Genomic DNA, 23,993 nt, shown 5'->3' with positions numbered 1-23,993 from the left:
TAGGCCCAGCTCCTGAAAGGGAACCCAGAGTGGCTCCTTTCTCATGGAATGAACTCAGATGGAGCAGGTAGAACTCCTAGCCGGCACAAACTGGAGTGACTCGCCCCCAAACGACTCTGAGTATGGACTGTGGCTCAGGATATTTATTGGCCTCAAACAGTCTCATGTCTGGAAGGCCAGTGCCTGTCAGGAAGAATCCCTTCAAGTTCCCTGGAACGAAATGAGTTCCAGTAGCTACTGCGGACTCAGGGAAGGGGCTTCCCTGTCTGGGGTCACCCACCATGGATACGGACTCCTAGTTGACTTGAAAAATTGCTGTTGATCCAAGTTTGTATGTCCAACACATAGTGAGGACAAAAAAGTTGAAACATCAGAGTTTGGAGCAGAGAAAAGTTATTGCAAGAGCAGAGCAGAAGAACAGGTGGCTCATGCTCAAAAAACTGGAACTCCCAGATGGTTTGGGGGGAGGCATTTTTAAAGGCAAATTAAAGGGTGAGAGCTGCAGAGTACGTCACTTTCTTCTGGGGTAACACAGTGGTGCTCCAGGAATCTTGCATTCAGCAAGAATTTACCATCCTCCACCTGGGTGGGGGCCTTAGCTCCTGCAGAAGAACTCAAAGATATGTTAAGTCCATCTCTCAAGGAGGAATCAGGACCTGGCTTTATTGCTGCTCTATTGTTACTTGACTGCTCCTCTTTTACTTCTGTATTCCCTCCCTTCCCTAATCAGTAACTGCATCTGTCCTTTGGAATTCAGAGAAGGTCTAGGAGGTTGAAGCCTTTTTCCTACAGAAAAGAAACAGGGGACATGGAAAGGCTTTTGTAGCCAAGAGGGCCCCACAAGGTCCTGCTTGGTTTCATTAGTTTTCATTATAACTTGGTGAATACCGTTATTGATAAGATGGCAATTGTTCCAAGATATATGTAGTTTGAATGCTGCTGCTGCTGCTAAGTCGCTTCAGTCGTGTCCGACTCTGTGCGACCCCATAGACGGCAGCCCACTAGGCTCCTCTGTCCCTGGGACTCTCCAGGCAAGAATACTGGAGTGGGCTGCCATTTCCTTCTCCAATGCATGAAAGTGAAAAGTGAAAGTGAAGTCGCTCAGTCGTACCCAGCTCCCAGCGACCCCATGGACTGCAGCCTACCAGGCCTCTCCGTCCACGGGATTTTCCAGGCAAGAGTACTGGAGTGGGTTGCCATTGCCCTTATGATGATGTAAAAAAACATATATTAAGTTTTAGCCTTATTACCAACAAAACTGTTAGCTCTAAGCCATATGAGATCTAAACTATTTTCAGATGTGATGGTTATCCAGGGGAGGATTCCTACTAAGAGAATTTGACTACAGAAAGAACTCTCAGTATTTCTACAAGAAAAACAGCCACTTTCAGCCTCTGGCTCATTAACAACATGAATCAGACAGTCTGACTTACCAATGTGATATCTTCAATGCCAGAACTGAATGTCACATACTTTCATGAGGGCACTAAAGTCATAGGGCACAAATAAATGTTCAAAAACTAGAAGAACAGAGACTTTAAAGTTTGAGGAGATGAGTTTCATAACTTAACAAATATGATCTTGTATTTGCACATCTCTGAAAATTCCAACTGAGCAAATTATGGATTGATAGAATCCGGTGGGGTCTTTTTAAAGAACATTTTGACTGTAATTTTCCATCAAAAGAAGATCCATGCCTAAAGTGTTGATGAATGCAGAGTCTACTTTTTGCTCCCCATTAGCCAAACCCAACCTGAAAACAGAAGACTGGGAGCCTCCTGGGGCTCCAAGTGAGATTAAGTTGAGTGGAGAGTGGTCTGAGGAGCCAAGAGGAAGCCCCCCAGTGCCGGTGCTACGGGGCAGCTTTTGTTGTGCTGTATTTGGCTTACAGATGAGTCATGTTATAGCAGGAGTAAATGTCGATGAGGATGATGCAGTAGAGATAAAGACATGATACTGCAGAAAGAGATGACAAAGCCTTTATTTGGGGAGAAGTGATGGAGGAGGATTGTCTTTGGTGTGTGTGAAGACAGGTCCTCTCTCACAAGGCAAGGTCTTAGCATGATGTCAGCACATCCTGCTGAGTGGGCAGGAGGAGAGAAAGAGGTGGCACCAGCCAGTGCTGGGGAAGAGGGTGCGAGGGGAAGGGTTTTGGTGTGACTGAAGAAAGGTTCCTAGCCATGGCCCAGAGATCCAGGCCAGGTGGACTGTGAAGGTTCACCAGAGCAGTTTCTAAGTAACTGCTGGGCACCAGACGCAGCAAGCTGAGGGATGGGACATAGCCAGAGGCAGGGGCACTTAAAATGGAAATTGAGAAGGGAGTGCAGTTATCTTATCGGTATTACAGAGACCAGGGAATAACCTTGACAGTGACTGACTGAAGTGTGTGGAGGGCAAGACCACAGGAGGTGAGGCCTGGGGGATGAGGGTCCGGTGAGATGGGTTAGCTATGTGTGTAGCAAAGTCACCAAGAATGGTACCTGGAGGAGTAAGCGGAGCAAGACAGAATCCAGATGCTCGCATCCTCTGCAACTGTGAGAGATTGCTGGGGATCTGTAACTGACAGTGCCTGTGAAGGGCTTCAGGAGCACCACTGAACAGCATGTCACCCCAGAGGGCTGGGTTTGCTGAAAAAGAAAATCAGCAGTCCTAAGGTAGTACAGGGGGCACCTCGTCCTCCACCAGTCTGGGGAGTTATTTTGTTGGGAGTGGACAGCAAATTATGCTTGGAGACTGAGATTGTCTTTGCCCATAGTTTATTTAACACAAAATTATAACAATTGCATAAGCCAGTAACATGCAGGATAATGTTTCCTTGTAATAAACCAATAAAGAAATAACATAATCCAAACAAATGATAAATTAATTACACTGCTGTTCCGCAGAAGGGGAGATGACAAGAATAAAGTCCAAATTCAGTTGAAATTATTTATTGCTTGAGGTGTGGCTTCTCTAAGAAGTTCTCCAGAGTCAGGAGCCAGCCAGGAGCCGACATTCCATGGCCTGTTGCTAGGGAATGATCCTGACACTGCTCGCTTCATTCTTAAATCAACTTTACTTCCAAAACAACCTCTTTTGGCCTTTGTCATAAAGAAGTATATTAAAACAACTTCACTTACATCATAAAAAGTGCATTTGAAATCATATCAAACCAACACACAGCACTCTGGAGACTGGGAGGAAGTGGAGGAAGGGGAATGATGCCGGCCCCTCTCTGCTGGGGCCGGAGGGATTCAGAAGGACAGGGATCCACGCCCCACCCCAGGGACCCTGCTTCCATGGGTCTGCACCGTGTCGAAGCCGTAGGGACAGCACTTTTAAACGTCTCTCCAGGTGACCTGGCAAGCAGCCCGAGGACCACAAAGTTAAAGAAGGTGATGGGTCCATCGGAGCGCAATCAGAGCAAGGGCTGTCCCACTGACTAGATCCTTCGGGCCGTGGGGACAGGATGGGGCTCACATTTGCTGACTGCAGTCTCACCCATACAGCCACGTTGTTTTGTTACAGATGACTTCACTACAGGTTGCTTCTCCTCAACTCTTGGAACTATGTGTACAAGTAGGTTATATCATCTATGGGTTTCATTTCACGTTAGCAAGGGGATTACAGACTGCTTGTGATAAACAGACGGCCAAATGGATGAGAAGCTCTAAGTGCTCAGAGGACGCAGGACAAGGGTCTGGGGTCTGTGACAGACTCAGGACCAGTTAGAGGCGCGTGAGAGGCAGGAAGAGAAACAGAGCAGGTGGCCAACCCGGACGGAGCCGCCCTGGAGGCCTGGTGACGGCACAAGTCGATTCTGAGCAGGGTCCCCGGGTTCAGGTGGCGGAAACCGTGGGTCCTTGCAGAGACCGTGCGGGAGAGTGGGCTGTCCTGCCGGATGCCATGGGCCGCCAGGTGGCAGCATGGGACAGGAGAAGAGGGGCCGGGCCCCGGGCAGGAGGGTCAGGATGGCAGCGCTGCTCCTGGGAGATCAGGTCAGGGGCCCCGGCGGCCCAGCCCATGTCTCCATTACAGCACTGGACTGTCTCCCCCAGACCCTGGACTTCCCTAGGCTGGAGGACCACCGAAGGAAGCTAAGTCAGAGCAGCCCCTCCCTGCTCCCCGCAGTGATATTGGTCATCACACCAGGCCTCAGAGACAGTCCAGCTCCTCGCCGCTTGGTCACTCTCAGGCCCACCCTCTGTTCCCTGGAGGCTGCTGCCCACTTCAGGCCTCCTGTGGCCCTGGGCCCATCTCCCAGCACTCAATCTGTAAGACCCAGGAAGCCCTCAGGAGTGCCCCACCCCTCTGCACCCACCCCCTCCCCAGTGGAGATCTTCAGGCTATCTCAGGGCTCAGAGCTCAGTACTGGTCCACGAAGCACATTGAGTGGAGGGGGTTTTCCACTCCAAAAGAAAGGCCTGGGCCTGGGCCCAGCCCAAGAGCCTGCCACTCTCAGCCACAAGCCAAGCAAGGCTAGAGGCGCTCAGCGTCCCTTCCTTCCTCACTGACCAGGCTCACCTTGCCCCCCTACGTATGTCCAGGCACCCCAAACGGTTTGCCAACCAGCCCTCACAGAGCACCCTGGGCCCCTTGCTGCTTGGCACCCACTAAGGGCAGGGGGTGAGGACACACCCCCAGCTGCCCTTCTTGTGCTCTCACTGGCCAGGCCTTGACAAGCAGGTTGGACCCACCCCCCAGACTGGCCTGTGAGGCATAAAGCCAGCAAGGCAGCTCATGAGTCACCGCCGCTCTGCGCCATGAAGAGAAGCAGCGCCCTCCTGCTAGCAGCTCTCACCGTGCTCTGCACCTGCGGTGAGTCTGCACTGACAGGGGCTTCCAGCACATTCGGGAGGCTGGGGCCAGAGGAGCAGGTGGGAACCTCGGAAACTAGATCTCCAGGCGCTGGCCCTGCAGTGATTGATGCCCTCCTTCTCAGGCACCCCGACCCACTTCCATCACAGAACGTGGACATGGGCAATGACCCTGGTGCCCTTGCTGACCCCAGTCCCCAGGCAACCCTACCCCAACCGTAGACTGATCCCAACTGGCCCCAACCCCAGCCCAGCTTCAACCTCTGTCTCAGCCCCTGTGTCACCACCAAGCCCAATGTCACCAACTCAGCCCAACTCAGGCTGACCCTGACCCCAATCCAAGCTCCAGGTAAGCCAACCTCACAGGAAGGGGAAATTCCCACCGCATCAGAGGCTTGGCTTTCCTTCCTCAGTGATTCCAGGGAGCCCAGAGTGAAAAGAGGCAGCTGAGGTTAGGGTAATGGGAGGGATCTGAGGGCAGGTGGAATTGGGGGTGTGTGTGGAGGAAAATCTGGGGCAGGTGGGGTGGGTGTTGATGGGGAGGGTCTGGAGAACCACTGAGGCTGGAGGTGGGAAGAGTCCTGTCCTGGCATCATCTCACCCCCGCAATACAGGGCTGGCCACAGGGGAAGACACCGAAGAGCTTTTCATGGACTTCCTGCAAACGCTGCTGGTGGGGTCCACGGAGGAGCTCTATGAGGGGCCCCTGAGCAGGTACAACATCAGTGCGGATGCCAAGGCGGCGATGGAAGAGCTCAAGTCCTGCATAGACGGCCTACAGCCCGTGCACAAGGCGGAGCTGGTCAAGCTGCTGGTATCGTGGCCGGGGTGGGGGGCACCCATGCATAGACGGCCTACAGCCCGTGCACAAGGCGGAGCTGGTCAAGCTGCTGGTATCGTGGCCGGGGTGGGGCACCCATGCATAGACGGCCTACAGCCCGCACACAAGGCGGAGCTGGTCAAGCTGCTGGTATCGTGGCGGGGTGGGGCACCCATGCATAGACGGCCTACAGCCCATGCACAAGGCGGAGCTGGCCAAGCTGCTGGTATCGTGGCGGGGTGGGGCACCCATGCATAGACGGCCTACAGCCCGTGCACAAGGCGGAGCTGGTCAAGCTGCTGGTATCGTGGCCGGGGTGGGGGGCACCCATGCATAGACGGCCTACAGCCCGTGCACAAGGCGGAGCTGGCCAAGCTGCTGGTATCGTGGCCGGGGTGGGGGGCACCCATGCATAGACGGCCTACAGCCCGTGCACAAGGCGGAGCTGGCCAAGCTGCTGGTATCGTGGCCGGGTGGGGGCACCATGCATGCATAGACGGCCTACAGCCCGTGCACAAGGCGGAGCTGGTCAAGCTGCTGGTATCGTGGCCGGGTTGGGGGGCACCCATGCATAGACGGCCTACAGCCCGTGCACAAGGCGGAGCTGGCCAAGCTGCTGGTATCGTGGCCGGGGTGGGGGGCACCCATGCATAGACGGCCTACAGCCCGTGCACAAGGCGGAGCTGGTCAAGCTGCTGGTATCGTGGCCGGGGTGGGGGGCACCCATGCATAGACGGCCTACAGCCCGTGCACAAGGCGGAGCTGGCCAAGCTGCTGGTATCGCGGCCGGGTGGGGGCACCCATTCCCTAAAGGCCTGCAACCCTGGCAGGACCCACAGCCCTATTCCTTAGGCCCTTGACTAAATGCCATAGCCCCTCATCGTGCACCCAGTATAGCAACCCCACGCCCCACCATCCCACAGACACCTTCCCCACCTCCGCCAGCAGAGGAGGACATCCCAGACCTCAGCGCCCACATCAGCCTTCAGCCTCCCCCTACGTGCACATACGTGCATACGCACATGCTCACCTCTGCACACACATGCAAGCACATGAACACACCCTGCTTCCCCAGCGGCTGGGAGGGGACTGGCTGCAGTGTGCAGAGGCAGGCCTGGGCCTGTTTGCCTGATGGGGCTGTGCTCTCCAGTTACTGATCACTGGGCGTGGAGCCACCAGGCCCTTGGCCCACACGCATCTGCCTTGCAGGTGCAAGTGCTGGGCGGTCAGGACGATGCCTAGTGGACCCCAGATGTGGCTCCAAGCAGCCATGGGACCAGCTACACAAGCAGCCATGATGACAGCACCCCTACCACTTCCATATGCATGAATTTATCCTCAAGTCGTCCAATCAATAAAGCCTCCTGTAGCTCAGGCTCTGGCTCCTCTCTCTCCCCACCCTCAGGGACACTACAGACTCCCATACACAGGGTCATGTGAGTGGAGCACACATGTGTAAGTAACCCCACATAGAGGGCAGACCCACCAACCAAAGTCCAGGCAGACTCCCTTGTAAGGAAGTAGACAAAGCAAGCCAGCGTGTAGGCAGACATGTAGATGCAGGGAGGCATTGGACACAAGAAGCTCTGCAGAGGCAGACGCAGGGGCAGGGACAGGGGCAGGGGCTCAGAGCAAGGAGCGGCAGAGAGCCCCAGAGAGAGGCAGTGGCCAGGGCTGAGGGTACAGGCTGGGTGGGGGCGCTCTACGTCTGAAGGTTACCATTTTGAGACAATAAATGTGCACAATGCATACATGACATGGGTCCGGGGTTGAGAAGTTACTCAAGGAAAGAGACAAAGTCCCAGCTGGAGCCCCAGGAGGATTCTGCTGGTGAGGACGCTCAGGGTCCACGTGGTCGGGGCGAGCAGTGTCAGAGGAAGGCCCCTCAGCAGCTCCCCATGCCAACACCTGCCCCCAAACCAGGGCAGGCCTGCCCTCTCCTGGATACCTGGACCCTCAACAGCCTTCTTGTGCCTCAGTTTCCCCAGGTCAGTAGTCTCAACTGGGGGCAGGATTGAGCAGCTTCAGCTCTGCCCCTAACAACCTTACTCCTTGCCTCACTGTGCCGGTCCTCTGCACTCTACCCTGAACCCTGCAAAGAAGAGCAAAGAAAAGTCTTGGTCCTGAGCCAGCCATGGTGTGGGTGGAGGTCTCGCGGGCTGAGGCCATTGTCTCCATCACATAGACAGTGATCTAGAATCCACCATCCCACAGAGCCACATTCTAGAGCTCAGAGGCAGGGACACTTCCCCAATTCTTGACGCCCCCAGGGGGAGAGGGGAGGCCTTCCTCTCCATGCTCCTTTTCTGGAACACCCTGGCACCAAGGCTGGTGCGACGGGACCACCTCTGAGAAGGCTCAGTCCATAGGTCGCTCTGAGTGCTGCTCCCAGACCAAAGAGGTGAGGGCCCCTCCAGAGCGGCCCCCTCCCCACTCCAGGGCAAGTCTCATGCAAGAAGTTCCCCATCTTTGTCCACTGCTCCTTACCCAGTCACACTCAGAGTCCTCTGAGCAGGAGGAACCTGCCCAGACCCCCTCAGAGTCGCTGTGGGCAGATCCACGAGCGCTAAGAGAGCTTCATGAGCTTGTCTGTGAGGCTCTGATGCTCCTCCTCTTGGGGGGGGTGCAGCAGAGCCAACCCACTGCTCTAAGCGGAGGCTCCCAGTGACCCTCCGTCTGGGCCCCAAGTCGAGACCCCACTGCAGAGGCACAGTGCCTGCAGCTCTGCCCATCAGGCGGGCAAAGGCAGTGATGGGGGTGGAGGGCCCAGGCCTTCCAGCACTCGGTCACCCTCCCATCCATGGACAGAACCAGTCATGGCGGAGGAGGTATGGGTGGGCACCTGGAGGCCCCATCGTCCCCGGGGGCCCATCATGGCCCTCTACAGCAGCCCTGGACCCAAGTACCTGATTCCACCCACCACGGGTAAGCCCTTGGGACTCTGGGAGGGCGGGGCAGGGGAAACAGATGGCCAGGTCTGGGGTGGGCCTGGGGTGGGCCTGGGCTCCTCTCTCACTCCCAGCCCATCAACTCCTCTAGGGTCGATGGGGGGTTGGGGGGAAGCGCACGGTCTGGTTCCAGGCCGCTCAGAATCCCTGCCCCACAGGCTTTGTGAAGCACACACCCACCAAGCTGCGTGCACCAGCCTACAGCTTCCGTGGGGCTCCCATGCTCCTGGCAGAGAACTGCTCCCCAGGGCCCCGCTACAGCGTGAACCCCAAGATACTGAGGACTGGCAAGGATCTTGGCCCCGCCTACTCCATCCTGGGGCGCTACCACACAAAGACCACACTGACCCCTGGCCCTGGTGAGGGCCCCTGGCTCAGCCCCAACCCTGCCCAAGCCTGCTGGTGGCCTCTGCAAACCTAGGGGCATGAGTGCGTGAGGGGTGCAGCCGTCCTCACCCTCCCAACCCACCTTCTCCTCACAACAGGGCAACGTCGGGCCTGGTGGGGAGCTGGGACCCAGTGCAGCCTCTGAAACTCTGGTGCCCAACTCTGACTGAGGGCCTTCCTTGTCTGATTGAGTCACCACACCAGGCCCACATCAGACTCGCTCTCCAGGCCCCTGTCTCTCTAACTCCTGCAACCAGAGTTTTCATACCGGACACCCCTTGCAAAACCACGGTTGTCTCTCATTGGGGCCCAAGGCCCCACACCTGCCACGTTGGGGGTCCTCCTTGAGCTGACCAGCGCCAGGCTGTTTTGATCACCTGTTTTGATCTGTAGGATCGTCCTTACCCTCCAGCACCCACATTTTTCCCCCACCCCATCCCAGGCGACTACTTTCCAGAGAAATCTACCAAGCATGTGTTCGACTCGGCGCCCAGCCACTCTATTTCTGCCCGAACCAAGACCTTCCGAGTGGACAGCACCCCAGGTCCGCAGCAGCCTCGGTGGCCCATGGCTGACTGGGTTGGGGACCCTGGGTAGGGTGGGTGAGGGGGGCCACCCTGATGGCTGGTCTCCTGGAGGTGGAAAGCCCAGGGAAGAAGCCAGTGGAGAATCGGGCACAGGGTTCTGTCCAGCCTGAGACTCGACGCTGGTGCATCTGCAGGCCCTGCAGCCTACATGCTACCCGTGGTGATGGGTCCCCACACCGTCGGCAAGGTCTCCCAGCCCTCCTTCTCCATCAAGGGCCGCAGCAAGCTGGGCAGCTTCAGCGACGACCTGCACAAGGCAAGGGTCACCAGGCTGGGGCACAGCACTGCTTACCCCCTAGAGAGATGGCCCATCTGGTCCCTTCCCCTAGACCCCAGGGCCTACCAGCCTGGCCCCCATCCTCCTGAAACTCTGAAGCTCTTCCTCCTCTGGGAGCCTGCCACCTATCTGGCCCCACCCTCACTGGGCTACATTCCAGAGGTGAGGAGGGGCAGACGGGGGACAGGGTGAAAGGTTAAGACTCGGGCAGGAGGCTGACAGTGTTGAGGAGTGACGAAAGCAACGTGGGCGCTGCCTGAAAGGTGAGGAGAGTCTGAGACAGCGCAGCGCGCAGGGAGAAGCTGAGCAGGAGGAGGAAAACGAGCTGTGACGTGTTTGGGGGAGGAGGGCTTGGCTCCAGAAATAACCAGCGCCAAGCCCTGAGGTGCTTGTGTGCCTGGGAGCCTGGCGAGGCTGGCATCACAGCACTGCCAACCTCACCAGCCAAGCCCATGGCCCTTGCGTCCCCAATTGGGAAGAGGCCTCTTTCACACACACTCATGGAAAGGAAAGTCTGGGGCTGGCGCAGACTGGGGTGTCGTTGCCATGGTGAGGCTGAAGAGAGTGACGTCCACACAGAGCAGGGCCCACAGCACTGGAGCGCTGTCCCACGGTATGGCCATTGTTTGGAGACAGAAGAGGCCCCGGACACAGACACACAGTGACCTGGGGCCTGAAACCCAGTGTCTGGTGCCAGCCCCTGCCCTTGGAGGCCCCACGCTCTGGCAGGCCAAGCCTGTCTGAGCCTCTTTCACTTTGCAGACCCCAGGTCCCGCAGCCTACCGCCAGACTGATGTCCAGGTGACTAAGTTCAAGGCTCCACAGTATACCATGGCTGCCCGGGTGGAGCCTCCAGGGGACAAGACCCTAAAGCCAGGACCAGGAGCCCACAGCCCTGAGAAGGTGTGGCAAGAGCACGGCCTAGACGGGTGGGGTGGGAGCAGGTGGGGGTGACGTGGCCCAGAGGGGTGGTGCGGGGAAGGGCCTGCAAGCCTGCAAGGGTCATGGTGGCCGGGTACCCTCAGGACACGCGCGTTCCAGCAGCAGCCTTCTCCCCCGCTGGCAGGCTTTGTGTTCCCAGACCCCCAGACACAGGATGGTGAGCACTGCCGAGCGCTCACCACACCCAGGCTCTGCAGTCAAGCCTGGCAGAGTGGACTTCCTGCTGGCCACCTTGGCCCAGGGTTCCAGGGCTACAGCAAAACCACCGTCGACAGCCCGGCCCGTGAGGGCAGAGCCTGCGGGTGGGGCGGCGGTGCCGGCTCCTCACAGCCGCTCCTCTCCCAGGTGACGATGACCAGGCCCTGCGCCCCTGTCGTCTCCTTTGGCATCAAACACTCTGACTACATGACGCCCCTGGTCGTGGACGTGGACTAGCCCCGGCCCCGCCCCCACCGCCGGAAGCCTCTGCACGTCGCCCCACCAACGGATTCCCCAAGCTGAGGGCTGTGGGCGCCTCCTCCTCCAGCTGGGCTGCAGCTGGCCTGGCCCTGGAGGGCAGAGCATGCTTCTTTGGACAATTGCAATCAGTTATTTTTTCTACGTGTTCCCATTTGCTAACCTTGTTTCTTGCTGTGCCCAGATATATAATAAAATCATGGATTCTACTAGCAATGGTCTCTCTTGGGGGAGGATCCAGCTTTTCCAGAAAGAGGCCCCCATAGGCGATCACACCATCCCATGTTAAGTTCCAGGGCCTGGGATCTGAGCTGAGAGAAGGGCTCATTCTGCCTCCATCCCTGCCCTCCACGTTCTGTTGTATCCTCCAGACGGTCCCTCCAGATGGTTTCTCCCTGTGAGACTGACTCTTCGCTCCTGAGATATGGAGTCTGTGCCCCTCCCCTGGATTCTAGAATAGAGCCTGTGACCATCCTGAATAATCATGCTGTTACTTGACTTCTGAAGCCAGGCCACTCAACATACAAAGGGTTTCTGCCTGGACACCCCCCTTCTCTTTGCTCATCCTCCCATCAGCCACCACGTTGTGCGTGAGCTCAGCACACAGCAAGGCAGTGAAGCCAGGTGGGCCCTCAGCTCCCATTCTGCAACCACCTGCAGATGTGTGTTGAGCTTTCAGGGGTGGTAGTGCCAGCCTTGTCTCCAAAAGGCTGTAACTAACATCCTAAAGCAGAGAGAACCGTCTGTCTCAAACACAAGCAGTCCCCATGAGACATAACCCCACTGCGACTACACCTGCAGGTGGTCTGTTACACAGCACACAGGAAGCACAGGAGGTGTGGACAGGGTGTGGACAGGGAAGGGCTGTCCGAGCGGGGATGAAGAGGGGTGTTTCAGGGGGGTACCCTGGAGTCCAAGGCCAGCGCACCCCAGCCCTGCTGCACCTGTGCCTGCAGCACCTGTGCCTGCAGCTGCACAAAGCACATGACAACTGCTGACCTCACCGAGCTGTGACCATGGCAGGCTACTCGTTCTAAGTACTCACATACATTCCCTTAATCCTGAAGCAGCAATGCTATCATCTTTCCATCTGAGTCACAGAAACCTGGGCAAAGAAAGGTCCAGGAGCAGGAATTCTCAAGCCCACATCTGCCTGCCCAGGGGGATGAGTGAGGAGCAGAGCAGGGCCCAGAAAAGAGCAGCAGAGTAAAGACCACCAGTGCCTGTGGCCAATTTGTAGACCAGGGTGATTTCCAGACAAAACTTTCTGAAGCTCCCACAGAAATGAAAACACCAAAGGCCATGTTTACTTTGATACTGTTTATTTCAAGTTTTTATTGCTAAATGCCTTGTCTTTGACTTAAAGGACAGAGCCTGGCTGTTTGTCCACACCTGACACCGAAGGTCCTCAAGTCCTTCTGTTTTATGGTCTCAGCAATCAGTGTCAGCAACCCCCACTTATCCACAGTATTAGGTGCTCAGTGTACAGGGCTGAGGAGGAGGAGGGTGAAGGCCCCACAGGAAACCCTGCTGACACAGCACAGCAGAGCTCCATGCCCGCTTCAGGAATGCATCTAACACAGAGAAACAAATACCCAGACCCCAAATAGCTGGAAAGGCTACCAAGAGTCATAGAGATGGAGAAGCAGGGAGGCACAGATGGCAGCCTGAGCGGAAACACACAGCAGAGACGGCCAAGTCCTCCTCATAGAAGGGACTTCACTGACAGTTCAGTTGGTAAAGAATCCGCCTGCAGTGCAGAAGACCTGGGTTCGTTCCCTGGGATGGGAAGATTCCCTGGAGAAGGAAAAAGCTACCCACTCCAGTATTCTTATTTGGATAATTCCATGAACTACAGTCCATGGGGTGACCAACAGTCAGACACGACTGAGCAACTTTCACTTTCCTCAGAAAAGACCACCCTGAAACACGAACTCCAAATTCCTGGTCTGCTTTGGAGCAGGGCAGCGGGGCAGGGCTGCCCTGGCTGAGCCACTTTCTCAGGAAACAAGGCTAGCAGGCCGAGAAAAGGCAGGGGCCACGGAGTTCAGGTCTGTGGGTATCTGCTGTGCCTGCAGTGATCAGATGGAGACACTATATGGGTACAGCTTTGAGCCTGGTGACCAGTGGACAAGTCCCTATGACTAGGTTCACTGTGAGATGGGCAGAGGATGAAGTCAAAGCCGTGGCACACAGAAGAATGGGGAACAAGGCATGACCACAGGGGCCTGTGGAGGAATGTCAAGGAGGACAGAGAAACACCCAAGCCCCAGGGACACAGAGGCAAGTGAGCCAACCTTACTATGTGAGAAGCACACACTGGAGGGATGGTGACAGAAGGCCAAGGGCCCAGCCAAGTGCAGTGGAGAGAAAAGGGCTCCGTGGCAAGGGTCTGAGGAGAGGCCAGGCCTGCTGGGCACGGAGCAAAGGAGAGGAGGAGGAGCAGCAGGAGTGGCAGGGCCAGAAGGCGAGGTCCGCCTGGCCAGAGAAGAGCGCGAGGTGGCGAGAGGAGCCGATACACCACCCGTGGCACGAGCGTGCGGGCAGCTGGACAGTGCGCCACCAGTCCTCCGAGTAAGGAGCGTAACCAAGAGATGGGAACGGGAACCGGGAAAGACAGAGCCAGTGACTTGTTTCTTACGAGGGTTTTTAGGGGAAGACAAGGAGACTGGGGACTCACAGTCAGGTACAAAGCAGCCACTGGTTTGGCTGGGCCTGTTAGTTCAGTTCATAGGAGCAGGGGACTGACCAAGTGGACACTGAGGGCCCAGGGCGGGGTGGGCAGACATTGCAGGGCTAGGGTTAGCTTAGTGTAAACCGCCCACAAACCCTCAAAAAGTGACCTATAGGGCCTAAGAAAAGGCATTATCCAGAAACCTCCTGCCTACACCAATAAAAGCCCCGCCTCACACCTTGCCTGACTCTTAAATGTCAGATGGACCTGTCTCTAGAGATCTAGTCTCCTGGCAACAGATCTCTGATGCTGGGTAGATCCTGAATCCCATGAAAACATTAGTTTCTGCTCCTGGATACATAGCTGGGAAATTGCCAGGATCTGGACCCCAAGTCTTCAGCCAAGGCTGCAGTTCCTTCCTCCATCCACATCCCCCTGCCCATCCCTGAGGGTCTGGTTTCAGTCGTGGGATTGGAGGGCAGGAAGAGGCCACTCAGCAGCACCTTTGAATCTCTCTGGCTCATGGATGACCAGCAGCCCTGGCCAGAGAAACTGCAATATCCGGGCTGAGGACACTCAGTTGGAGGTGACAACAATGATTTGAGCTTCACAGCCACACCCCCTTCCTGTGTCAGCTCCAGGCAACTCAAACATCAGACACAGCCTCATCCAGACCAAGACAGCGTAGAGGAGCCTTGAGACGTTCAGAACCTTGAGGGCCGAGGGAAGGACTGCTGCTCACAGGTGGCCGTGTCCAGGATTCCCAGATGCTCTGCTTGGACCCAACACTGCTGGGGCTTCTAGAGCCCAAGGTGGCGAGGGAGCCGGGCCTTGGCTACCCCATAGGGATAGGGCCCTTGCACACACAGAACCAGTTAACGTGAGCTCACTGGGTTAGAGGCTCCCAACCACGCAGGAAGAAGATTCCTAAGCCATGATCATCATTTCAAAGGAGTATTTTGCAAACAAGTTCTCTGGAGCCCAAAACACCAGACAGAGGAAGATCCTGGTTGCCCCAGGCACCCACAGAAGCCAGCTCCCACTGGCTCACGTCCTTGCCCTCGACAGGAGGTAGGAGAGGATGAAGAAGGCCACAATCAGGCCCACAGCCACACCACAAAGCAGCTTCCGGTTGTCTCGCCCAGATCGTGCCATTGTGGAAAACCGCTTCACACTCCCCGTGAGTAGGCCCGTCATACTTGTGAAATCTGAGTCCTGGGGGAGAAATTCCAACACTGTCACAAAGGCCAGCGACTCCGCAACAAACACACACAGATGGGGGCTGCAAAGCAGGTGGTGGGGCGCTGAGCTGACCGCGACACTTGCAAACCGCAGGCCCTTACCATGCCATCCAGGTACCGGTTCTGGTCCTCCGCATCCCTATCAATGTCCAGAGCCAGCTGGTCAGGACACAGAGGGGACAGGGTCAGCCCAGGACAAACACAGTGACCAGCACCTGACCCCCAACAAGACCAGCAGGGATCAGGAGATCCAAATGCCACCTGGGCCGCACACAGATAAGTGTGCCACGATGGGACAAGGAGAACGGAACTACCTGAAACCCATCCAGGTCTTTACCGCCCTCCGATCCCCCCTCCAGGGTGCCAGGTGGAGGCAAAAGGAGAGGACCACCACTGACCGATTTGAGCCTGGTGACCTTGGAGGCCAAGCTGTCAGCCATCCGCTTGTTTTCTCGGTCTAGAATCTCCTCCACAGCACCAGGGCTCTGAGCTGCGAGGAGAGAGAGAAGCTGAAAGCATGACTCCGCCCGTGAACATCCCCGTGACCCCGTACCTCAGCCTTTGTGGCCTCGGACTCCAACCCCACCTGGCCCAGTCAGGTGTCTAAGGGAACCGGGCCTTTGTGCGACTGTTGAGCAGGTCCTACACTGGCCCAGGATCCAACACTTCACACGTGAGACAGACTGTACAAACAGCAGTGTGTGCCAGCACAGGCCCTGGGCACGTGGCCAGGCCGGGATGGTGGGCGCGCACCTCCCAAGGGCTCCGTTCAACCAGTGCTCTCAGACATTCTGTGACAGAACCTGTACCATCCCGCCGCAGATGTCACTAGCAAGGTACACAGAACCTGTTCTCAAAATAAGCCCCAACGAGCTCCGGTAAAGACTTTGGAAAGACTAACAGGGCTTGAGACTGATCCCACACAGGGTCTTGTGTGTCACCCAGAGCCTGGTACCTGCTGAGACCTGGCCCGTGACAGGCGCTGGGCCTGGTGATTCAGAATTACCATCCTATAAGGCTGGTGAGAACTATTTATCACAAAGTTCGGAATGCATATCTGCCTCGGGCCAGATGCTTCAAGGAGACTCATCAAAAACGGGCACAGTCTAGGAACCATGGATATTTGCAAACCCCAAAATAAGAGGTGTAAAAGTCCTACCAACCGATTGTACCATTAATTCCTTAAAAGTCACAACAGCCCAGCGAAACAAGAATCAGCATCCCACTTCGCAGGTGAAAAGAGAGACTCCCAGAGGGCAAGTGGGGTACTAGGCATGCTTGGGCCCTCCTATCACGCGCAGCTCTCACTCCGAGGGGACCTAGCCTCCGGGACCCGTCGACCAGGAGACCCGGCCGAGGTCCTGTGCAGAGTCATCTCCCAGGGACGGAACGGGTGGGGACTGCGGGCATCCGGACCCCGCACTTTCACGCAGCAGTTGGGCAGGAGCGCCCACAAGGACCCAGCGACTCATCCACAGCGCGGCGGGCTGCACCCTGGCCGCCCTTCCCAAACTACGCCCGCCCGCAGGGTCTTCCCAACAACGCCACCTAGTGGCGCGGAGAAAGGCGAAGGCAGTTCCTAAGGGCGGCGGAGTCGGCCCCGGCGAGCCCTGTAGCCATCCGCCTCCGCCGTTCCGCGCTCACCCCGAGCCCAGTCCGCCATCGCGTCCAGCTCCGACCCCGGGGTCTGTCACCGCTCGATTACAGCCTCCTCGGACGTGGCGCAGCCGCCGGAAGGGGCTCCCGGCCCCACCCCTTCCGCCTCAGGCCCCCCACTTCCGGCCGAGATCTGGCCGACGGACTCGGCGGTGGGAACCAGAAGGATCTGACGTTTCTTCCGTCGTTTGACTTGGGGATGGGGCTGGCGTTTACTCTCGGGACTTCCGGATGATTTGTGTTTTTAGAGGCAACTATGGTGCCGACAGACACTCCAGCAGCCATTCCCGCCTAAGGCGGTATCCGGGTCCTAACCGGGAAGAGCACACGGGCCTTTCCCTGGCCAAAGAGGCTCCTCGCCGCGACCCAGCGGGGGTTGAGGCCTGGAGCGAACTCGGTGGGAAGCCCGGTTCCAGTTACTGCCGGCAGGACAAACTGGAGATCAGTGCCTAGAAAGTGCCTGGAACGAGCGAGCGGTGCAGAAGTCGCAGGAGTGAAGCCCTCCGAAGAAAACAAGAAACCAAGAAGAGGGGTGGGAGCGTGAGGGAAGTGGGTAAGGTAGGAGCCAGTGCTTTTTGGCCTTGCACGCGGTGCTGACAAGGGGCCTGACAAAGTAGATGCTTAACAAAGCCTTCTTGCCCGGTGGATGGATTATATTTATAAGTTACCCACCCATCGTAATGGAGCAATTGCTGTGTCATTTACTCGACAATCCACTGAAATGGGAACTTTTATCATCTCCGCTTTTCAAAAGGAACAGTCCAAGCAGACCAGCAGGTGTGCCGGCTCACACAGCAGTGAAGTCACCGCACACAATCAGACGGTCTTCATCCTGACCTCCCTCCCCAGTCTCTCTTTTCTCTCAGCCCCAACAATGATGTTTCTCTCTCCCACCACGGCCATTCCCACCCTTGCACTGGCCACTCCTGCCTTGCATAACCTTCCTTCAGAGCCTTTCCTGGCTCACTCCTTGGGCTCCGGTCTCAGCAAAAACTGGCACTTCTTCAGATCTCCTTGCAGCCCATCAAGCCCCTTTTCTTATTCAATCACAGCACTATAGCTGCCTAACGTTGTCCTGTTTGCCCGTTTTGGTCTTCACGTCTGGCACATAAGCGCCAAGAAGGCAGGGACCTGTGGGTTCTATTCACCCGCATCCCGGCTCCTCGCATGCAGTAGGCACTCAAACATCTGTTTAGAAACCAAGTGGTCCGGAGGTTGTAAAGTCCTTCCCCCCTCGACTTTTCCCTGGACATTTCACTCGTTCTGTGCATCAAGAGGGGTGTTGGTGTGCATGTGATGGAGAGGTGCGCGGCTGAGGCCCTCTCCTGTCAGGAATCCTAGCCCAAGGAGTGAGGCTCACCGCTCGGTTCAGGGCGATTCCGGCCCATAGGTCGGACGATCACCGACCCGGAGCTTAAGGCCAAAGCTGACTCGGCAGCAAAGCCCTCAAGTTCTATCCAGCTGTTCCAGGCCTCGCCCCTTTAAGGCGCCACACACCCCATAGAGCACGGCGCCCGCAGGTTCCGGGTTTCCCCCACGCACACCCAGGCCACACCCTGTGGCGCCGCGCACGCCCCGTCCCGGCCTCCCACGCGCGCAGCCCAGGCCCCGCCCCTTTAAGGCGCCGCGCAGCCCAGAGAGCTCGGTGCCCGCCCCGTCCCGGCTTCCCCTGCGCGCAGTCCAGGCCCCGCCCCGCGGCGCCGCGCACGCCCCGTCCAGACCTCCCCCGCGCGCCGAGCCTGGGCGGGGCGGGCAGGCGCTGGCCCGGAATCGCGAAACCGGGAGCCTCTGGCTTCCCTGGCATCGGGTCCTGGCGGTGCCATGGAGCCCCGGGCAGTTGCAGATGCCTTGGAGACGGGGGAGGAGGACGTAGTTATGGAAGCTTTGCGCGCGTACAACCGGGAGGTGAGCGGGAGTTGTAGATTTGGGACGTGCAGAGAGGAGGTGGGGCCGGGTGGGGCCCGCGCGCGTGGCCGGCAGGAGGGGCGGCAAGAGTGGTGAGCGTGGCAAGGGGCTGAGGGTGGAAGGGAGAGCGATGGGGAGGAGCACCGACTCTCTGAGGAGTTGCTAGGGTGCTGATGTGTGGGGCTGGGGCGCCATTTGTTCATAGAGGTGCCTTTGGCCTCAGGCCCTCATCCGCGGAACCCGGGTTCTGCCGCGGTAGGCCTGTGCCTTCTGAGCCTCTGGGTTTCTTTGCAGAACTCCCAGAGTTTCACGTTTGATGATGCGCAACAGGAGGATAGGAAGGTGGGTGCTCACCGGAGGTAGAGGGGCATGATTGGGTGGCCCAGGTAGAAGGACCTGGTGGAACGGCTCTTCTCCCTGCCCACAGAGACTGGCGAAGCTGCTTGTCTCGGTCCTGGAGCAGGGCCTGCCACCCTCCCGCCGCGTCATCTGGCTGCAGAGCATCCGCATCTTGTCCAGGGACCGCAGCTGCCTGGACTCCTTCACCAGTCGCCGGAGCCTGCAGGCTCTTGCCTGCTATGCTGGCATCTCCGCCTCCCAGGGGTCGGTCCCTGAGCCGCTGAACATGGATGTTGTACTTGAGTCCCTTAAGTGCCTGTGCAACCTCGTGCTAAGCAGCCCCGTGGCACAGGCGCTGGCGGCAGAGGCGGGGCTAGTGGTGAGGCTTGCAGAGCGTGTAGGACTGTGCCGCCAGAGCAGCTTCCCACACGACGTCCAGTTCTTTGACTTGCGTCTTCTCTTCTTGCTAACTGCACTCCGCACCGACGTGCGCCAGCAGCTGTTTCAGGAGCTGCAGGGAGTGCGCCTGCTGACCAGGGCGCTGGAGCTGACGTTGGGAATGACTGAGGGCGAGAGGCACCCTGAGCTCCTGCCTCCCCAGGAGACTGAGCGAGCCATGGAGATCCTCAAAGTGCTCTTCAACATCACCTTCGACTCCATCAAGAGGGAGGTGGATGAGGTGAGGGCTGACCTCAACCTGTGGGTGGAGTTTAACAACTTGGACATTTCTTGCACATGCTTCTTTGCTGGGTTCCTTCAAATTTCTGGATTAGGTGTGCTTAGCCAGTCGAGAGAAGCAGGGCACACCTATCTTGGACGGGTCTCACGGAAGTTTTCTGAGGGAGTTGGAGAGCATAACTGGCTCTTGCAGCCTGGCTGGACGGCTGTGTGGTGTCCGGGGGAGGCTCTGAGATTCTTCACGGTGAGACTGAGTGTGGGGCTAAAGCACAGAGCAGCTGTGTCCCAAGGGGATCCATTGATATTCTTAACCAAGAGAGTTCTCTTGAGGTCTCCTGGGAGAGGACAAGCAGCAGGGTGTACAGTAGAGATGCAGAGGTAATGCATGTGGTCTTCAGGGGCATCCAGAAGGCAGACTCTAGTTGGCAGCAGTGGGGGCCAGTGGGGCTCTCTCTCACAGGAACTCCTGTCTGTCTGGTCAGGAAGACGCTGCCCTGTACCGGCACCTGGGCACCCTGCTGCGGCACTGCGTGATGCTTGCTGCTGCTGGAGACCGCACAGAGGAGCTCCACGGGTGAGGGGTGCCTGCCATGCGGGGTGGCGGGAGGAGTGGCGGTGGTCTGCTCACAGGTCTCTGTGCTGGTTCCCAGCCTTAGAGAGTCTTCATCCTTCTGGGTGGGACCAGACAAAAGTGTGTTTCTGGGGCGCTCCAGCACTTAACGGTCTAGGATCAGAGGTGTGAGTCCAAGGCAGGAAGGTGCCAGGGGGCCTTGGGTAGGGGCAGCGGGCACTGTGGTATCGATAGGGTAGTATGTTTCTTCACTTTCGTTCCTGGTGGCCTGTGCCTAGGCTGGTTCTCAGTTTGAGCTGTGTTGCCTCAACCTAGGTATGTGGTAGGCTGGGCATCTGCAGGAAGTAGTACCCTTGCTCTGGTGCCTGGTTCTGCTGCTTGGGCCCCCAGACACTGGTTCATGGCATTTATGTCCCTGGCAGCTGGCAGCAGGGAGTTGTATTTACCAAGTGCCCCTTTCATCTGCCCCCAGCCACGCAGTGAACCTCCTGGGGAACTTGCCTGTCAAGTGTCTGGATGTTCTTCTCACGCTGGAGCCACACGAAGGTTCCTTGGAGTTCCTAGGAGTGAACATGGATGTGATTCGTGTCCTCCTCAGCTTCATGGAGAAGCGTCTCCATCAGGTGGGCAGGGAGACTACTGTGGCTTTGGCCCAGGCTTTCCTGGCTGCTGTGGTCACTGAGTTTTTGCCGTCCACACTGGTGAGGGGAGATCAGCTCCCCAGTGTGATTCAGGCAGTGCCTCCAACTTCATGGTCAAGCCAACCCTTCCTTCCTGAGAAGCATGTGGAAACAACTTTTCAGAATCTGGCAAAGTACTCATTTTTCAGATCTCTTTGTGCATCCTCTTGAGGGGTCCTGAGAAGCTCCCCACCCCTTCCCCCTTGAAGCGCCACCACGCTCCCCGTCCTTCTCTGCGACCCTAGACACAGAATGTCACTGTGCATGAGCAGCCCTCGAGATGAGCGTCAGCTGTGCCTTGGCTTCCCTCAGAGGACCCACGGGACCTTAAGAGCCAGCGGCTCCCTGATCCCTGCAGCTGCACCGCGGGACGCTGGCTGGCCGGCGCTCTGACCAGCCTCTCTGGGAGTCTGCAGGCGTCGTGCGGGCTCGAGTGTGGCAGACTCAAGACTCAGTGCTCTGTGGGCTGTCCTGTGTGCTGGTGGTTAACGACTTTAAACACGCTGTTTCCACCCCCTCTCATTTAAAGGTGGGGAAAGTAGTTAAATGATTTGCCCCGACGTACGAATGCCTTCTGAGTTAGGATCTGTGCCTGTTCTTTTTGAAGCTCATACAGACACCCACGGCTCGCTCCTGGTCCCTCAGCTGGGCCACTTCCCGAGTGCCTCCCACCAGGATCATCTGGGGCAGGTGCCTGGCCCCCTGGTCTTGAGTAAGGGGGGCCCAGTCCAGTGACCGAGGCCCCTCTGCAGACACACAGGCTGAAGGAGAGCGTGGCCCCCGTGCTGAGCGTGCTGACGGAGTGTGCCCGCATGCACCGCCCCGCCAGGAAGTTCCTGAAGGCCCAGGTATGGGGCAGACGGGCTGTGGCCGGGCCCTGGTTGGAGACCCTGGTCCTTCCAGGCCCAGGCTCAGAGACAGCTACCTCCTCAGGTGCTGCCCCCGCTGCGGGACGTGAGGACCCGGCCTGAGGTGGGGGAGCTGTTGCGGAACAAACTAGTTCGCCTCATGACTCACCTGGACACTGACGTGAAGAGGGTGGCAGCCGAGTTCCTGTTTGTCCTGTGCTCTGAGAGCGGTGAGTTGGGGGCCTGCCCCCGCCTGCCCCTCCCCAGTCACACTTTCACACTGACTTCTGCCCTGCCCTTCAGTGCCCCGGTTCATCAAGTACACGGGCTATGGAAATGCCGCTGGCCTCCTGGCTGCTAGGGGCCTCATGGCAGGGGGCCGGCCTGAGGGCCAGTACTCGGAGGACGAGGACACAGACACGGACGAGTACAAGGAAGCCAAGGCCAGGTATATGTTGAGACTCTTACTCAACGCCCCCATCCCTGTTCCCGCACCCATTTGAACCTGCAGGGTAGATGGGATAAGGGTGACCGATGGGTAAACCCTTGCAGAATCAGGCCTCTGTTTTTAAGGGCATATTCTAACACCAGGGTGTTCCATTGAGAACACGGTGAAGGGGTCTGACCAATGTGGGGGACCAGGTGGCAGGAGCTGGTGACCTGCTGTTCCTGGAGGAAGGTCCTTCTGCAGTTGGCTTGCCTTCCTGGCACCATTCCAGGCCCAGGCAGGAAGGTGGGAACTCCACCCACCCCACGCAGCCCTCCCGCCCTGGAATCACTAATGCGTTCCCCACACCTCTCTCTCGGGAAGCAGCATAAACCCAGTGACTGGAAGGGTAGAGGAAAAGCCTCCCAACCCCATGGAGGGCATGACAGAGGAGCAGAAGGAGCACGAGGCCATGAAGCTGGTGAACATGTTCGACAAGCTTTCCAGGTGCGTGGCATGGCAAGGAGGGCTGGGGCTGGGGCAGAGGAGGGCGCCCCGTGCCCCGTCGTGCGAGCCGAGGAGGTGGGCTTGGAGTGGGGTTTAGGTTCTGGCAAGACTGCGTTACTAATGTTGGAAATCCTCTGTCTTGGAGAAAGTTCTCTAAAAAAAGGCTAGGGCTGAGGTAAGTATTATGTCCATTTTTCAACTGATGAAAACTGAGGCCCAGAGACAGTAAGAGACTGCCCAAGTCTCAGAGTTGAGGTAGCCGTGAGGATTTGGGCCTGACCGAGACAGCTCCCCTCCAGGTTTCCCCAGGCCACAGGAGCAGCTTGGGGAAGCAGCAGGTCACAGTGGGGGGACCTCTGCTCCACCTCCAGGCCCCCTTTCCCATCCCCACCACGCCTTCTTCCCACAGGCACAGGGTCATCCAGCCCATGGGGATGAGTCCCCGGGGTCAGCTCACATCCCTGCAGGACGCCATGTGTGAGACCATGGAGGGGCAGCTCTCCTCGGACCCTGACTCGGACCCTGACTGAGAATGGCCGCGCTTCTGCTCCCCTTCAGAACCGGTGCTGCTTCCAGAGGTGTCCTTGGGGCCAGGACGTGGGGAAGCTACGCCCCTCCCTCCAGCTTGGAGGTCCCTTTCTCTTTACTTCCGAAGTTCGATTCGTGATTTGCCTTTGGTCCGTTCTCTTCTCTGTAGGACTGTGAGGCTCTTGTCCTGCTGGAACTCTGGGAACCCGGTCTTTGTTTCTGTAAATGAAGTGGTTTCTTTTGTGTGTGCCTGAGGGCAGGGCTTAACTGAAGGCAAAAGTGTACATGCATTTGGGAGGGTGGGACTGAGCGTGGGAACAGGCATGAGCACAGCCGGCATGCTGGCCCAGAGCTGGTGTTGAGCAGGTGCCGCATTTCACAGGGCAAAGAACCTGCTGGAACTTTATATGCTAATGCCAGAAACACACTTCTGATCTGCTGTTTTTGTCCCCACTGAGAGCAGAGCTGTTAGCCTCTTGTATTTTTGTTCCTGGCTCAGTGCCCAAGTATCAGTGGCTCTGAGAATCTCAATCCTTCCTGCTGGCTTAGATCATTAAATATATGAAGGAAAATGTCTCTCCTGAAACCATAAGTCTAGATTTCTGTTGTGCACCACAGAGCTTCATGAAAACATCTTTTTGAAATAGTTCCAGGCAAGAGTGTGTGCGCGCGCATGCGTGTGTGTGAATCTATGTGCAGAATATCAAGTAAAGGCACGTTAAGTAG

General features: G+C 57.4%; 4 protein-coding genes across 5 annotated transcripts; 3 read left to right on the top strand and 1 right to left on the bottom strand.

Moving 5' to 3' along the window:
- The first annotated feature begins 4,599 nt into the window (after positions 1-4,599).
- On the top strand, positions 4,600-6,858 carry SCGB1C1 (secretoglobin family 1C member 1). The gene is made up of 3 exons (XM_005910454.2): positions 4,600-4,797; positions 5,411-5,610; positions 6,826-6,858. The coding sequence occupies exons 1-3, from the start codon at positions 4,743-4,745 to the stop codon at positions 6,856-6,858; spliced, it is 288 nt and encodes a 95-aa protein (XP_005910516.2). The 5' UTR covers positions 4,600-4,742.
- A 1,574-nt stretch (positions 6,859-8,432) lies between these two features.
- CIMAP1A (ciliary microtubule associated protein 1A) lies at positions 8,433-11,951 on the top strand. Of its 2 annotated transcripts, XM_005910453.2 has the most exons (6): positions 8,433-8,541; positions 8,723-8,923; positions 9,394-9,495; positions 9,673-9,794; positions 10,578-10,718; positions 11,103-11,951. In XM_005910453.2, the coding sequence occupies exons 1-6, from the start codon at positions 8,433-8,435 to the stop codon at positions 11,190-11,192; spliced, it is 765 nt and encodes a 254-aa protein (XP_005910515.1). In that variant the 3' UTR covers positions 11,193-11,951. The 2 variants fall into 2 exon arrangements, with proteins under 2 accessions (XP_005910515.1, XP_014338690.1); XM_014483204.2 differs by lacking the exon at positions 10,578-10,718.
- A 567-nt stretch (positions 11,952-12,518) lies between these two features.
- On the bottom strand, positions 12,519-16,986 carry BET1L (Bet1 golgi vesicular membrane trafficking protein like). The gene is made up of 4 exons (XM_005910452.3): positions 16,773-16,986; positions 15,527-15,618; positions 15,231-15,287; positions 12,519-15,102 (listed from the first exon to the last, which is right to left on the bottom strand). The coding sequence occupies exons 1-4, from the start codon at positions 16,789-16,791 to the stop codon at positions 14,935-14,937; spliced, it is 336 nt and encodes a 111-aa protein (XP_005910514.2). The 5' UTR covers positions 16,792-16,986; the 3' UTR covers positions 12,519-14,934.
- A 1,498-nt stretch (positions 16,987-18,484) lies between these two features.
- On the top strand, positions 18,485-23,993 carry RIC8A (RIC8 guanine nucleotide exchange factor A). The gene is made up of 10 exons (XM_005910451.3): positions 18,485-18,689; positions 18,984-19,031; positions 19,117-19,707; positions 20,189-20,280; positions 20,750-20,900; positions 21,710-21,805; positions 21,891-22,035; positions 22,109-22,253; positions 22,620-22,739; positions 23,149-23,993. The coding sequence occupies exons 1-10, from the start codon at positions 18,606-18,608 to the stop codon at positions 23,267-23,269; spliced, it is 1,593 nt and encodes a 530-aa protein (XP_005910513.1). The 5' UTR covers positions 18,485-18,605; the 3' UTR covers positions 23,270-23,993.

The sequence above is a fragment of the Bos mutus genome, chromosome 23 (genome assembly GCF_027580195.1).
Source record: "Bos mutus isolate GX-2022 chromosome 23, NWIPB_WYAK_1.1, whole genome shotgun sequence".
Taxonomy (NCBI): Eukaryota; Metazoa; Chordata; class Mammalia; order Artiodactyla; family Bovidae; genus Bos; species Bos mutus.
This window is presented reverse-complemented; position numbering and strand designations above follow the sequence as displayed.